General features: G+C 40.3%; 1 protein-coding gene across 1 annotated transcript in view; it reads right to left on the bottom strand.

Annotated features, from left to right (window-relative positions):
- The window catches only part of LOC131677962 (dentin sialophosphoprotein), a 105,844-nt gene that overhangs the window by 3,631 nt on the left and 84,697 nt on the right, over window positions 1-17,516 (bottom strand). The window contains exons 4-6 of the mRNA XM_058958070.1: window positions 10,599-11,129; window positions 9,346-9,566; window positions 9,002-9,071 (exon numbers count right to left, since the gene is read on the bottom strand). Of these exons, the coding sequence (XP_058814053.1) occupies window positions 9,002-9,071; window positions 9,346-9,566; window positions 10,599-11,129 (822 nt within the window). The remainder of the gene's footprint in view (window positions 1-9,001; window positions 9,072-9,345; window positions 9,567-10,598; window positions 11,130-17,516) is intronic.

Raw genomic sequence — 17,516 nt, 5'->3', positions numbered from 1 at the left:
AAATATGCGAAAAAATTGATATTTCGCAAAGTTTCATCCAGAGGTCCCAGGACCATAAAAAGAACGTTGTTTTGACCCGATCAGACTTCATGCCACTGCTCTAAAGCCGGTCAGAAGTGGTATGCGGCTAATTCTGCTAATTTTGTGCCGAAAAAGTAAACCCCATAGCAGATGGCAGAGTAACCGGGTACTCGGAAATGCTTATAACGATAGCAATTTCGCTTTGGACACTTTTGCATGTTCCGGAGACATGTTCCAGTACAGTAGAACCTTACCAATATTAGAGTTAAAATTATTGAAATTGCATCAGAAGACGTCTTATTGTTACAGAACCATTTCATTATTTTACTCCGAAATCAACCTTTTGGAAAAAGTTTCCGTGATACATGGCTAAGCTACACTGTGTTATCAGTTTTCTGTATTGGCGTGACTTTTCTGTATTTATTTGATAGCATAGTTTCGCCATACTGTTTTTTATTTTATTTTATTTATTTTTTTCGATTGTAGAGGTTTTAACCTTAAGGTCATTCACCTCTTTCGCTTAGAAAAATCTCTTAAGAAAAATCTCTAAACCTATGTGCGGGGTTGGGATTCGAACCCAGGCGAGCTGCGTACAAGACAATCGATTTACCAACTACGCAATGCCCGTCCCTCCGCCATATTGGAAAGTTTCGGATTAAACGACTCAAGTCACCTGCATCAATAACATGTCAACGGACCTATGCTCACAGGATTATCTAAGATGGCTGCGACATCTCGATGTCCGCACACTGTAAGCCTTATTTCTTCGCTGACGGTGTAAGGATGTCGTTTTTAATTCCTACCCGCTGTTCTTTTTCAAGATTCAAGCTTTGCGTTGATCCACTTGTGGTGAACACTCAGAATCGTCAAATATTAGTGAAGACAACGACACCAGGTATCGCGACTGAACACCTGCAACTAATTGTACAAGTTCGATCGATTGACAGAAATATATCTGGCTTCGGAACTAGATTGATTGGCTAAGCGGTTAAAAATGCCCAGACTTAAGTGCCTCGTTGCTGTCTGTCAATGCAGACTGAGACTGCTGCCACACCGTAGTCTACGCCAACACGGCGATTGGCTGCTCAAAGATTAGCTACGCCATCTGATTAATCGCCTCCACCGATCAACACTCGAAGACGGATGTGTGAAAAGGCTTACTGGGACAAATTCGTAGTAGCCTTCCGGTCCCGTTTCGACCAAAAACGTACCTAACCATTAGAGGAACTCTCCGATCAAAGATGACGTCAAGGAACATGGCAAGGGGATCGCTCCCCGCATTACTTCCGCCCTCAAGTCAAATCGGATCTCCTACCCCTTAAGAACTAAAGAGGGTCGAATTTCAGAAGACTATGCAACTTAGGGAGGAAAGCTATCCAAAAGGCCAAAATAGCCAGTTGAGTCAACTTTCTGAATGGAATAAACCCTTTACTCTTACACACATAGGAAAACACGCTTTGCGGAAAACGATGAAGGATGGGATTCTTCTTGGCTGTGAATAATCATTATTTCGCAATTTTGGGGAGATTACCATCCGTGTCGGCCGAAACTTTGAGATCCCACCAACGTCTTCATTCGTTGTAAGATCCAACTTGAAGCCACTTCCACTTTATTCACTGCTGACTACAGGGCGGACCAAAGCATGCTCTGCTGTTCTCAACAGAGCGCGCGACAATACCACCGGCTCCAACATGGTTGAATATCCAAAGCTAAGGCCCCTTCCGAAGGAAAAAGACCACTTATTGTTACCTTCAGCAGTACCTGTAAAGGAGGACATCTCCCAGACAGCTGGAATTTAGCGCACATCATCCCAGTCCCAAGGCACTAAAAATGGCAAAACATGACTCGAAGAAGGAAGTTCTAGACCTAGACGTTCACCAGTTCGCCTTCTAAAAGAGACTCGGTACCGGAATCCACATGGAGTCGTTGGGTGAAATTATACAGAAAGCGAAGATGTTTTTCGCGAACTTCAGCACCTTTATCGAAGTAGCTTTCGTGTATTCTAGAAAATCACGCAGCTCCCTTTCCCCAAACTCAGATCTCATTATCACTCTATTCCTTGTCAAAATAAACTCCGTATTCGCCTACCTCTGCAAAGGAGATTACTTCTTCGTTATGCAGATGGCGTCGTTCTCGTCGTCTTGGAGAAAACGGATGCAACGTACAGGAATATTTATCCAATCAGCTGTCAGCTATAGACTTCCTGAACAAAAATTCACGTGTCAAATGTTTCGCACTCACCGCGGTCACTAGGAGTTTTGTGAGCCACCCAAGACAATATGTTGAGTCCCGGGGCAAAGCGAAATCATAGGAAAAACTTGCGCCTGGATGCAGCTCACAGCACAGAACCCTGTGGTCGACATTATAAGCGGACTCAACATCAAATGGCGCTCAACTACATCAATCACTGGCGTAGCTCACAAGGTCACACTCCAAACATCAAGGTAAATACGGACATCCGAACTGATAGCGATAAACAAGACGAACAAAAAAGCAAAACAATGCTCACATTCTGTGCAACTAGCAAGAGTTATATGACTTGAACGGTACTGTAACATGTACCGATCGATTATATTATCCTTCCTCCAAGAAACCGGGATCTGCAGCGTAATACCGTCGTACTCATCCCATCGGACCAAACTGGACAGATCCTACCCCGGCAACTCATCGAAGTACTTCCACCACACTCCTACGAGATGCGCCATCCCGCGGGCCCTCTGCACGACCGTTTATGAGGGCGCGACAGTGCATGTACCAAAAATCTAGCTATCTAAACACATATATTACCGGCGATATCTCATCCTTGCAGACGAACCGCAGAGGGCACTACCCTCCAAAGGAATACTGTGGTCCCGTCACATTTAGATCGGGCTCCGGACTGTCAATTCGCGTTGAAATTCTGTGCCGAGGTTTCGTCGATGCCCTCACCATCAAAACCAAGGCGAAACCCCCGCAACGCGTGGGTCAAAGTACTGGAAGTCGTCGTACGGAACGGAATATACACCCTCAGTAACAGGAACTAGAGTGGAACAGCGATCCGTCACTCCAATTAAACCAAATCTAATGCACTGTTCAGCAACGCTCCGAATCATCTAACGCGGACTCTTATTATCTTCTTAACACACCTTCCAATGCGATATTCAACAGAGACCAGAGAGCCCATCATCTTGCCACAACCCTTTCCGAGACACAAAATGTTCCTGACACTTTGGCGTAGCGCACTACTCAATCATGCACTTCGAGCGAAAATTTATTGGGAGCCGAATCAGGATTTGATATGTTCCAGGATGAAAACAGTTACACGGAGCCAAATTTTAATGGATCAAGCTGATACTCCTCAACAGATCCTTGAAAGTTTTGTGTCCGCCAAGGTTAAAAATGCAATAGTTGTCAGCATTACTATTCATGAGTGGCCAGCTACTCTGTCGGCCTGTGTTTTTTGTAGAACACACAACGGCTAGGAGGTTTGATCAGGAGGGTGAAATTGAAGCATATGAACAAGGCACTGTGACTCATGGTATGAAACTGGTGACATTACTAGTATGGTGATCCTTTAAAACTGACTCTGGATAAATGAAGCCCTTTTCAGTTCACAACCACTGTCACGAGTGGAGCTTTTGGTACATTGCTTGCAGCGCAGCTTTGGAAAAGAGTTCCGCTTTCCACTGACCGGACCTGGCCTCGGTTTTTACGCATAGTGATCGTTGGAGGAGATGAAACGTTTGAAGATCCCAGTCGTCCCCACACAATTTATCATCATGTCACGCGTATTATTGCTTTTAATTGTGGCATGCAGAACTCCAACAGCTGTTTTGAACTGTCAGGCTACATTTGTGGAATTTTGGCTATCAAAATCAATCGTTCGGCAATGAAAGATCTTTATGGCACCACCCGAAAGACGGGTTAGCTACGAGAAACGGCATAATCAGGAGCACTGATCGCAGTGGCACACCATTTTTCAGCTGATGCTATAGCGATAAAGCTCCCTGCACATGAACCTGGAACCTTCTTTCTGCCGGAAAAATGTATAGCATGCTGGTCATTCTACCGCGTATCTGCCATTTTTGCAGTGTTCGTAGAAGACCATATCTCTAGTGGTTCTCGCTACGATAGGGTTATGATCTCTCCAACTCCGCAAAGTATGTGTCAGTATCCCTACTGCCTACCTACGCCACTGCAAAATATTCTGTTGAAGAGTTCCAACATGACCGTTTTCACCGACATTGGCAATCGCTGAAGCTGTGCGGTCCTGAAGAGCCACTTAGAACTCCATAGAGTGCCCGCAGCAACTCATTCAAAGTGAAATCGGAATTTTAAATATCATCGATGTCCAGCGAGAAGTTTATACTGTATCGTTCGGTTTTTTTCTTTATCCCTTTGGAATAAGGGCGGGTAACTGGAGGTTGTGGATCATTCGCTGTTGTCTTGTGCCAGTTCTTCAGCTAATTATTCTGGCTTATCCGTGTAGAAACTGGACGGTTTAATGGCAGATGGGGTATTCAATGTCTACCACATCCGCTTTCTGCGAGTCACCTGCTTCTATTCGCTGCAGTGCTCTAAATGTTTCTCTCCGTTTGTAATAGCTGCGTTGACCTTCAGACACTACCACGGAACCACTTTTGGTGTAACTTTGCTGGTAATACAAGGTATCGCGGTGTTTGGTTCTAAATTAATTTCTTTCTTTTCGTTGGAATAGTGGACAGACCGGGAATGGCAATGAGAATGTGAAAAGCGGTCAGTGCTGTTGATGTCCGTGAGTGTTAGCCAAAAAAATTTAGAAGCCATCGATTCGGAGCAGATCGAGAGGTCAAGTGCTGAACTGTCACTAGTAGCTGAATCGATCCGGGTGTGCGATCCGTCGTTGAGGATGAGTGATTTTTCCGATAGTGTTGTCTCAGAGATGAAGTGACATACCCAAGTATCCAATAAGCATTATAACGTGGCCCAATATCTGCTTTAGATCCACATATAAATCTGTCTTAAAGAGCCGTGAAGCCCCAAATACTGATATAATGCTGGTATTATGCCAGAAAAGGCGAAACATAGTGCTATTACTGTGCAGAGATTGACAGCTCGTTTCTGCAGTACTAATGCTGTTATATAGCAAAAGCGCACAAATGTCAAATTTGAAAGCCTTATATTTGCACTACTAATGCTATTAAAAAGTTTCAGTTGGCTGTCATTGTCCGCCATGCATGGTTTAAAACCATTTCTTATGTTTCCTTTCAGTATGATTAGCAAAAAGGAAAATTTTAAAATAAAATGTTCTGTTTAAAACCGCAATTGACTCTTCTAATGCATTGTAATGAATATTCTTAATGGGTTTTCGTTCTCACATGATATGAATGTTTTACGAACATTACCTTTAGTAAGTCTCGAACTGAGGTACCTTGCCTCGTCCTTCACGGTAGGTGCGCTGCGTTTGCTCCCTGGACTACATTGCATATGTTCGATTGAAATGAAATATGCCGAATATAATCTTCAAGAAGAGTTGCATAACAAATAAACCCACAGCATTACAATAGCATTATATCAGCTTTTTATAGGCTCTATAATGGCATTAAATGCACTTGTAAAGCTTACATGCTTTAAAGATCCTTGAAGCATGTACGCGTTATATCAGCTTTATATACGCATATAGAGCAAGCTATAATGCTATATGTCGGCTGTGCAGTTATGCATTATTGATGCTAATATTGAGATTTATTGCATTGTTAATGCTGTAATGGAGTTTCAATGCAACATTAGTGCAAATGTAAAGCCAATATATTGCAATGGCTTAATGCTTATGGTTACTTGGGTAGTGCGGTAGGTTTCGTGGAATCCCAGCAAATATGGTGAACATTAAAGCTGCGTAATACAAGCACTGGACGTGGAAGCTGCTCGAAGAAATCCTCCAGTTGGTCTTGACACCTTTGAGTATTGGGAAGGACGTCGATCGACACCACCGTCCTTCATTGTGGCAGTTGGATCCAAACTGCGATTGCTTGTATCCCGGCGTCGACCTCAATTCGCTCAAACGGTACACCATTCCGAATGCCAAGACCTACTCCGTGACGCCAGTATTGGCAACTATCAGTCCTCAGCAGCAGAGTTTAGTTGTTGCCGATGAAATCTAGTGGAACTACTCGCTTGATCACTTTTGTTAACTGCAGCGCTATCAGGCTCGGTTCGTACTCACTGATCAACTGTTTAAGCTCGCTGTTGTTGGTTCGCAGGCCCCGAATGTACCATTGCAGTACGAATTGGCGGGCGAAAGTCACTGACGAAGACGATAGTGTCTGCGAATTCTCGCCGGGGTATTCCGTTGGTCCAGGACGTGGTTGCGCTGATTTCAACCAGAAGATCTGATACTGCTGTTGTTGCGATATTCCTTCGGATGCAGATAGCCAGGAGGAGAGTTTCGAGGGCTGTATATCCGGGAAGTAGGGACTCTTCTCTCCGGTCGATCCCTCCATGATAAAGAGGGGCAGCTACTTTCTTCTCTTCTTCTCCAAACCGGTTACTCATCCGATGCGTGCTGGTTAGATCTGTGGAGGGAGCAACCGCATTGGAATCCATTCGTATAAATGTCCAGTCCTACAGTGCCAGATATGCTGTCGAAGCAACTACACGATTACTTTCAGAACTATCGAAAGTTTGCTACGTTAGTGCTAGTATTGTGGTGATGACTGTGCCATCTCGAACGGATATTTCGATAGACCTTCTCCGAATGAAAACAAGTTATGATGTGGAAGGAGCGTGCGGTCGATTTTGTCAGTCAAACCTGAAAAATGTTTAAACCAGCAGTACCTTCGAGGGGATTGGCAGATACTGATGATGTCGCAGCTGATGACCCACTTAATCTCACAGAATGCTGGTCATCACAGTCTAGCATCTAGGACGATAATAAGATTAGCCTTATGGATAAAAATTATCTCATTCAATCGCGATCGGATTCCAGTATGAAAATCACCTCAATCCAGTTTCAACATATGAGAAATATGATTTTGGTAGAGTTCAGGCATAAGGTCGCCGTAGTAGTTTTTACATAATGACTTGAAACACATCGTTGAGTATAATTAAGTATAAGCTGTATAATTAGCGATTAAGCTGGAGTATCAGAAACTTGGTGGGCCGAAGAATAAGAATATGAATAGTAATTCGTAGATGTTATTGGCGTTGACTACAGAGTACATGTCGAAACCTTATTAAAATTCTGAGCAGTGAAATTCAAGGAAACACGGATGTTCTACGAAAACATGTTTAATGAACACATAGACTGATGCACTGAAAACATTTTTGTTTTAATGATAATCTCGTATTAAAATCAAGTTTCGCTTTATCATAACCTGTTGCCAGATCACAGTAGCCCAAGAAATTCAAATCTCAGCGATTCGTTCCTAGGCAAACCAGACGAAAAGTGAGCCTGGCTGTATGCACAATAAATTTTAAAATTTCTAGCGCAAAAGTTAGAGACAGGATTGATAGACAAGTCTCGTACAGCCAAAACAAATCCTCTGGAGCGCAAATACATCTGTTTTTCCGCGCTCGAACTGTAAGCGAAAAACTCCCAAATGATTCTTTAGTGTTGAACCAAACTCATACCCAAATCCCAAACCTACACGTCGTTGGCTATACAGTTTACACATACCTCCATCCCCTTGCTATCCCACTCAATATTATAGTACACAGTCGATTATTTAATTGGAGCATGAAAAATCGTGAGTCTGTTTTTGCAATAAATCATCAAAGAACGCCAAAAATGATTTCATAATTTTATAATTTTAAATAAAAAACACAGAGCAAACTTTTGTAATTTCAATCGCAAGAAATATTGATAAGCTAGTTTTCTGTTGAATTCTACAAGACATTGAAGATGAAATTTACTAAAGTCTACATCTCAAAAAAGTTGTTTTAACGATATATCTACAAACAAAAAAAGTTGTTTATACACCTAACTGTTTAACTCAAAATTTCCTTTATTGTCGGCCTTTAAAATATTGTATATAAGGTTTTAACATTTTTTTATGGAAATATTTTTGAATTATTTGTATTGCTAGAAAAAAAAATTGTTGTTGATTAGTAACTAATCATTTTATACTAGTTTTGACTAAACTACAAACAAAAAATTTAAGAAAAAAAATCTCAAAACGGTGCGATAAAAACAATAAACCAACTTTCGGAGTTTGTAATGAAAAACTACTTATTAATGCAATCTCCAACCGATACCAGGGTGTCATGTCTAGTTTAGATAAGTTATAAAAAATCGCTAGTTTAGAATTTGTCAAAGTATTTCGTAACATAAAATAAAAGAAACAGAACTAAAACAGATGTATTTGTCAATGCAAACGGAGCTGATTGCGAAACAGAGAGAGAGAGAGAAAGAGACAGTTTGGATAGCAGGTTGACAGTTCGGAGAACAGAGAGAAAACAAAAATAAAACGATAACAAAAGAATTACCGCAGAATGGCTAGAAGAGCTAGTGGTGGTGAAGGAGGAGCTAGTGGTGGAAAGTCGTCCTTCGTCATTAGCGTTCTTATCGTGGTTGGTCGTCAGTGACTCGGTGCCGGCGACGACCCGATACACGGTTCCAGCAGCGCGTGCGGCACGATCGGCTGTTTGCTGATCGTTAGGTTTTGTTAGTGTGCGTATTTGTGATTTCGGTCGTTCGGTTTTTTCATTTCGTTTCAATTTACATTGGTTCGTTGGAGACGTTTCATTCGAGATGTTAGTTTGCAGGGTTTGACAGTTGGTGCATTGTCACGGTCAGAAAGTGATGGGTTGATATGTAAATTGGTTTTATCAAGTATGCCCAGAGTCATATTTGTTTTATTTTGTTCAGTGCAAAAAATAGAACGAGAAAAGAAAAAACAGTGTCAAAGTGTCATTTGTTAAATTCCGAATAATCTGAGGGGGACAATTCTTACGGAAACTGTCAACCGGATGAGAAGCGCTGGTCAGCAGAAGGGGACTGCTGCTTAGCCAGTTCCATACTTACACGAATGATGTCGAATAGGAAGTTTCCGGAACCTCCGGCTCCACCCGAGGATCCACCAAAAGACAAGAACCTGCAAGGTAAAACAAATATCAGTGAGTATTATGGAAGATATTACTTACGGGTCGTACACATTCAATTCAATTCGGTAATTTCCGCACTGATATCTCAGTAAAGTGACAATAATTTACTGTTTTTCAGCAATATGATTTCCAAGTTTCAGAAAAAGCAAACGTCTCTTGTACTGAGATATCGACAAAACCTTTGTTTGGTGGGTGCTTGGCTTTGTATAACTTGGTAAAAGCAGCGAAACAGCTGAGTTTCGGTAAAATAAATTTAGTGTGTACCTCTTGTTACGATCCTCGTCGGTGCCTTCGGAGTCCAGCGACAGTTCGTCCAGGGCAGAGCTCTTGGCTGACGATTCGGCTGCCTTCTGATCATCGGAATCGGCTACCGCTTTGGCGTCCTTGTTGGTGGCACGAGCCACGCGAATCGCATTTAGGGTGTCACTCAGCCCGGCCAGATCCAGCGATTCCAGTGTGTTCATGTTCTCGGAGTTGCCGTTGATCTGCCGTCCAACCCGTCAGTGATATATTGGAGAATTTCGGATGGACCATACACCGGAACATAGAGTATACACACACATACACACATGTGGACACGATGAATGGAAACAGGCATGTGTGTCGTGGTTGGTTGGACGGTATGGTGTTTATTAGGTGGATTTTGAGATACAGATTTTCGGGGATGAAAAAGATGAAATGAGCATCATATGGTTAAGAATGTATATAATTTTGATTTTTGTATCATGTTATTCGATGTTCGGTATTAATCAGATACAATATAGGAAATATTATAACGCATAAAACTGATCGGAAATTTGGAAATGAGGAAACCTGAGGTTTCGCAGAGACACACAGAAACAGACGTAAGGAAACAGATAAGTAGAGATATAGAATGAGATAGACACGCATCAGCTAGAACATTTGGGCACTCAAGACAGCATTCCGGAGAATAAAGGAGGAAAATGAAAACTCGGGAGATGAGTGATGCAACATAATGAAGCGAAAGACTGGAAAAGAAAAAAATATAGAAGAAAGAACGGATGCTCTCGTACAAAGTCATCTTGAATGTACGGGAGATTATAAGGAGTGACGGCAAACTACCATCGAGCTAATGTAAATAAAGCAATAAAGCCGTAGTTATAATTCGTATGATATAAGCGGAATGAAATTGTAAGCTTTGTTACTGAAATTAATCTGAAGCTATGACAGAATCAATCATGCTGGAATGTTTGTTAAACTACAAATGCAGTTGATGACATACACAGAACAAACTACAGGTAATGAACGAGTGAAAGACGAATGAGAAGAGAGAGCTCTGGGGCAGAGAGCGAGAGCTACACTAATAAATATGTTTTTTTCGATGGTGAGTTCTGCTACTGTATACTAGATGGCGTTGTATCCTGATGTAATGAGTAGAACTACTGCCGTTGCCAGTCTTCAATGAATCATCGCGCGTTTTTTGTATGCTAGGTTGAGCGCTACTGCTTACTATCAAGGTGACCTCTAGCAATCAATCTAGGTTGGATGTTTCATACCACGTTGGAATCGGTGCTTTCTTGTGTTTTTAATGTGGTAGCTGGTGTCTGCTCGGCACTCGAGCCACCATTGTTGAGTATTGTGCTAGGTGCTACAGTTTCGCTAAACGCCGTAGTTGACACCTCACCGCTCGACTTCCCCACCGGCAGGGAGGACGACGATGGTGACGAGGAGGCTAGGGAATTCACTGCACTAGGAAGCACGGCCATCAGTACAGAGCGTTTACGAATATCATTATCGTCAGCCTCGGTAGTGCTGGTACTGTCAGTAGTGCTTGACTTCTCATCGTCGTCATCGCTGCTCGGTGGGAAGGTCGGCAGTGAAATGCTCACTTTACGGCCATCGTCGCTGGACACGTTCTTATCGGTGTCATCATCATCATCAAAATCATCATCGAAATCATCGTCGGCAGTACCGCGACCGCCGGCATTTGCACCGCCAGCTCCGCCTCCCAGTCCGCTGCGCAGAAGAATCGGTCCTATTGTTCGGAACAAATAGGACGTGATCATCTGGATTTTCTGATCCAGAATCTAGGGAAAATATAGGTGTGGAATCGAGTTCAGAAAAGCTCATATTTACAAAATTATAAAGTTACAGTGAAAGTGAAAGCAACGAATGTTGGTTTGAAAGAATGATGGATGAATTAAGTCAGGGAAAGACAGAGATCAAATGTAATGCAACAATTGTGAGCGACATCTGTGAGTGACTAGCGTGAGTTGGTAGTGACGGGAATGGCAGTTGCGTTCGCTGTTAATATGGACTTCGAACAGCTCGACGATGGTATTCCGAGATCCAACTTTGCGACCTACACTAAAACCTTAAACCATTCTACGCAGACAAATGGACTGACTTGTACCGAACTACAGTGAGCGGTGGACAAAAATGAAAGTTGTTTCCATTCTCTCCCTGACCGGAGCTCATAGACCAATACCCGCTGCAAGCCGGCGTCCTTCGGCGGGGTGCTTTTGCTCGTTCGTCCTCTAACCGGTTGCTGTTTTGGTCTAGTTTTTCTCTTTCGGTATCTCATTTGTGTTTTGATTGTTAATGCGAGCCAGTTGAGATATTTTGCGGAAGATGGAGGCCATTGCCATCGATCTAAATGCCAGTTCAGGTATGTTTTCTTTTTGTCTTAGACCGGGCAACCTCAGCCGGTGCGGAAGTGATTTCGTGAGCTGATTCGAGATGGAATCAGCTAACCGAGATCATAGTGTTTCTTACCATGTTGATTAGCTGTTGTTTGTACCCAGTAGGGGATGAGGTTCAAAATTTTAAATTAAGATATGATTGCAATAGAAAATCACATATCACATTCACTAATGACTATTGTTCTAAGTTTGGAAATTAAAAGCCATTCTTTGAAGCCTTGCCAGGGTTACTTTATCAATAAAGTACAATAAATCAACCGTTTAGTAGATGAGACTATATCTAAAAACATGTCTAATACTGAAAATAAGAAAAGTGTGCGATTTACTCTGTGAAACATCTGGCCAATTTTTTTCAAATTTTAGTTAAAATTTGACAGTTCGAACGATACACTTTCTTTCGAATGTTCGAATTAAACCGAGAGAGCGACCAATTTCAATAGTTGGCATTTGAAAAGTTAGAATTGACCGCTTCGAAAACCATGAATTGGTAAAGGTGTTGAAACAAAATGGTTTCGTTTCCACCTTTCGCTTTGCATTTTTTACTGAAAATATTGACAACCCCAATCAAGTACAGAACATGTTTACTCGTCAGCCAAAGTTTTACCTAACGAGATGCCAAGTTAAGTATCATTTTGTCAAATTTAATCATGCTTTAAACTTTCAAAGTGTCAGTGTTTTAACCAAAAGTTTAAACTTTCGCCAAATGGTTGATGGCCTTAAAATACTTCTACTCACAAGCTTACCAAGTTTCGAAAGATTTTAGCAATTGACTCAAAAACATCTCTATTATAGGTATGTCGTCAGGGTTGGGTCACTGTCAAGGCTGAGCCACGGCCATTATTCGTATATGGTACGTACTGCCATCTGGGTTTCAGCGTTGAATTATTATTGTCAATGACAGAGAACTTTCAAGAGCATTTCTGGTTACGGAAATTATCTGTACAAAGCTTGGCACTTTCATTTTGTTTTTGATAGCCTAAAAAGTTTCTAAATAACCGTGAAAAATGACTCAATACTTGGACTAAAACTGTGTCACCGCCAAAGACAGTCGTCAAGGTTAGGCCACGCGTGTCGTCGGGTTGGGCCACCTTAGTTATCCCAGCAAGTAGAATGGGAGTCTTGACACAATAAAAGTTGATGACAGTCAATTATATTTCTCCTAAAAAATCTCAGCGAAGAATTGATCGACAGGGTTCCTGTCCTCATGTTGTAAGAGGCCCCCATGTTTGTTTCTTCGGAAATCGTGGGATTCAAATGATGGTCATGTACCTAATACCCATGGTTCGCTGTAGGCAATTATAAGCCAACGTGTTTGGTAACTTCTAGTTGCTGTAGAGTAAGTGCTAATGATGAAATGTGTAGTGCCGTGATTGAGTAAGGTTAGAGTAGCACAAATTAATCTTCAGCATAAACGTACAGCAACTATGAATGAAATTCGTCTTGTGCAGGAAGAAAAAGCTTCATTGCTTTTGTTCAAGAGCCGTATTTCCATAAAGCAAACCTCTCCGTTGGAAAGCTACTTAAACCCGTATTTGTAGCTTTCAACACATCCACGGGAAATGCCTCGTGCATGCATACTTGCGAATACCTCACAACTCGCGAGATTTGTGCTGTCACGGTCACTATAACTGTTGAAAGCATAAACAAGAAATACGTCTATTGTTCGGCATATTTCGCGATTTCAAAAGGGTTGTATCATACTGTGACATAAATGGGTTTTCTTTCATAATTGGCAGTAATTCAAATCCCAAATAATTGAGGGGCAGGTCCGACATCAACTTGAGAGGTACTGAATTGATGGGATACTTAAGTAGTACAAATCTACGTATACTTAACGTAGGAAATCGTCCAACATTTGCACGAGCGGGCAGATAAGAGGTGTTCGATGCAATTCTTTGCTCTGATGGTACTGCTCTGCTCTGACGAATCACCACGCAGAGATAGTGTCTAGTGAGTTTGTTTTCGCAGTCGGGTGCTGCCATCAAACTAAATTCCTGCGACATTCCGCATTTCTCTTTATACGCGGTATTATGTCGAGATGGCTACAGTATCGGCTACAGTTGACCAGAGCATTTGGTTTTAACTCCACTCTGGCCTTCCTTTACTGAGCCAAAATGGCTCGTAGTCAGGTTTGTAAAATCTGAGCCGGCTGGTTAGCTGTTCCGACAATCAGTGTATCGCATGTAGCCACATGTGCATTTGGTTTGCATATTATTTATGCAGCCTATTGCTTGGCTATAACCATAGCTATTTTAATTTTTTAGATATCCTATAACAGTGTTATACTGTGTATTGTTAAGCGAATATTGTCTCAAGTATAGGTGCGGCCAAGAGTAAGGGCCAGCGGTGCGCTATCGATCAAAAGATTTAGAACAGGTATGAAATAGTTGAGTTGGCTCGTGTGCCCGGTCACTTTCGGAGGCACACGAATAACTTCGGAATCGTGCCATTAGAGTCAAAATATTCTGATTCCTGATTCTTGACCGTCAACATTTTTACCGCAAACATTATTAGCTTGAAAAAATGGTCTGAGAAAAAATGAAAATTGAGACGAAAATTGAGTCAACAACACTGCACAAAAAATTTTGTTCCTAAAATCGTGAATAAAGTGCCATGAATTTCGGAACAAACACGTTTTTACGTTACGAAAACAGGACCATGAAAAAAATCACTTGTTTTATAATTATGTTCCATTTCCCTTAGGTAACGTCTATATAACGCTTTAATTAGTGGAGATATTTGTTTTGATTTGTGAACTTCAGTAACGTTTTCCGACATTCCATTACCAAGTCAATTTTCTGTACCTGAACAAGTTCTCAACTCTATGAGCATTATTCATAAAACCAAAGGTTGAATCGTAGCGCTGAGCACTAAAAACATTGTAAAGCAACAAATCGTGTTCGTGATGTAGTTCACAAATCAAGATACCGTGAATCAGTTACGTCAATTCATTTTGTCACGTTGCTGCGAGTAAAACAATAAAAGTCAAATACGAAAGTGAGCTCATGAATAAAGTATCACAATAAGAGAAAAATCCGATAATAAATTCCTGAATAAAATATCACGGAAACGTGATGAGAAATTGGGAAAATCGCGGTAAAGCCCCTGAAGTTATGAACACCGTGCCAGTGTAGCCCAAAAGTATGAACAAGAATTATAACGCAAACTAAACAGGTTTAGAGAACAACCATAGTAACCCAACGAAACATTGCAATGTAACGCCATGTACAGTTTGGCGCGAACTAGTTTTTTGAAAACACAATTTCCACAATTTCAGAAACTTGGTCACGATTTTCGTAAATTATTCAGCTTACGAAATCGTGATTTTTTGATCATGAATTCATGATCGTATTTTTTCCGTGCGCATGAATGAACTCAAATCAATATTTGGTTATGAGGCACCATCTAAACTCAGTGTTTATCAGTGGTGTAAGTGAATTCAATTTTGTTCTAGATACCGTAAACCGGGGTGACATTGATCACTTTTCGAAGTAATCATTACATATTTTTAGACGCAATACATTTTTTTCAAATTTAACATTTTTAAACCATGTACTGATGTATGGAGAACAATATTGGATGGTTTTACCTAAAATTCTTCGCTTCCAGCTATTTTCTCAAAAATGATTTCAAATTGAAGTCCGTTTTCGTATTCCGGGGTGACTTTGATAACCTGCATGTTCACTCACATAAAGTTATTGATGTCAATGTTTTTCATTCAAATGTTTGTTTAAACTAATTCTGGAAGATACTCATTGTTAAATAGATGTTAATTAGTATTATACAAAGTATTTCAATGTACTGTAAAATTCGAGTAACCAAAATTCGTATAATTTGTGTCCAACTAGAAAAAAAGATTCTGAAAATCTTTATAACTGCTTAAATTGTTTTATTTCAGTGCTGTACAAAAAGTTTCATCCATTTTAACACGTTGGACTGTTAGACAATAAAAAATATTGCGAATTTTAGCTTGAAATAATTTGAAATAATTGCCGACTAGTTTCACAAAAATTGTATTTAAAATAAGCAAACTCTTAAAAATATATTTGACACATCCCACTCTAAAGAAAAATAAAAACTCGCTTGTAATTTATTACTCTTGCTCAAATCTGAGATTTATTTGTTTTATAAAAAATAGACACTTTACGAAGCTTCGTAAAAATAAGGTAAAGTCAAATTTCGGTTTTTTGTAGTTTTTGTACCCTAAAACCTAACAATATACTCAAAAAGTATAACAAATCAGTATTTTATAAGTTTAGAGTAAAAATCATTTTAAATGAAAATGTTTCGGTAGACTATTCTGGTTTAATAAGCGATCTACGAAAAAAGTTTCGAGTGATCAAAGTCACCCCGATGATCAAAGTCACCCCGGTTTACGGTAAGTAGGAAGTCATTTAGATCACTTCTATCTTTTGAAAGAGGCGTCCCATGCTTTCTTTGGTATAGCTGTTCAATTTAACATTTTTGACGTATGCTCCAAATATGCTTATACTCCACAACTTATGTAGATAGCGTTATATAACATTTGCACACAATTACTTTAGAAAATTGTTTTAACATGTTTTCTGCACAATTCTCTGGAAATTTCATTTTCTAAAAATTTTAAAATATACAATAATAAAATAGGTGGGGACGGGCGTAGCGTAGCTAGTGAATCGATTGCCTTGTACGCAGCTCACCTGGGTTCAATTCCAAACCCCGCATAGAGGGTTAAGGATTTTTCATAAGAGAGTTCTCTAAACCGAAAAGAGGCGCATGACCTAAGGTTAAAACCTCTTTAATCAAAATTTAAAAAAATAGGTTGCAATGAGTGATACATTTTATCATGACAATTCACGGGTGCTTAGTCATAAATATTCGAAAAATATGTTCCGCAACATCCATAATAACTCACGAAGCGGCAGCTTTGGCGGCAAATGAAATTTGATTAGTGACTAGTCGAGACCTTGACCCACGATGAGAAAAAGTGGGGAAAATTTTGATTTTTATCTACAGGTTTTTGGGTTCGGTGAAAATGAAACTTGTATTTCAAGGATCAAAAACACGGTGCCAAAGAATTTGAAAAAAAAAATTGAATGTACTTTCAAAGGGATCAGTTTAAAGTTGTAGTTCTGGTCAAATACAACAATCAATTTCAAAATCTTGATTTATATCCAAAAAACTATTTTGCAGGATTTGAGAAGTTTTCATAATTTTCATAGAACAATCGTAAGATTATGGTTGTTGTCCCAAAACTGCAAAGCATTTTTGGCAAAAGAACACAACATAGCACACCGTTGCAAAGGTCATTTCTTCTTCTTTCCAGAACACTAAAAAAATGAAATCGGTTGAAAAATGATAGCGTATAATTTTTTTAGTACCGAAGGTTCCGAAACCTACACTAGGTCACTTGAAAAGTACAAAATCACAGTAGCACCGTGTAATCAATTTTCGAATTCCGAAATTGTTCGAGCTGAAACTTTGTGTGAGTTTGAAACCCTAATCTTGAACTAGTTTAAGGGGGGGGGGCGCACAGTGGCTGGAGGCTGGCCAAAACCTCAAAAATTTATTTTTGAAATATTAATATTTTATATTTTTCCTAAATTTCTCATGTATTGAATGATGTATGTTCAAAATTTTATGATCATTGGATAAGAACACGATTTTTAGCATAAGTTTATACGTATCAAAGTCCGGACTTTTTTATGATTTTCATTTCCGAAACCACCATTGCTCGGTTCACTTCAAGTGCATGTTGCTCTTTTGATTTTGGTTAGATTTTAGTACAACTAG

The sequence above is a fragment of the Topomyia yanbarensis genome, chromosome 1, assembly GCF_030247195.1.
Source record: "Topomyia yanbarensis strain Yona2022 chromosome 1, ASM3024719v1, whole genome shotgun sequence".
Classification (NCBI taxonomy): Eukaryota; Metazoa; Arthropoda; class Insecta; order Diptera; family Culicidae; genus Topomyia; species Topomyia yanbarensis.
The sequence above is the reverse complement of the archived record's forward strand: the minus strand, read 5'-3'. Positions and strand labels throughout refer to the sequence as shown.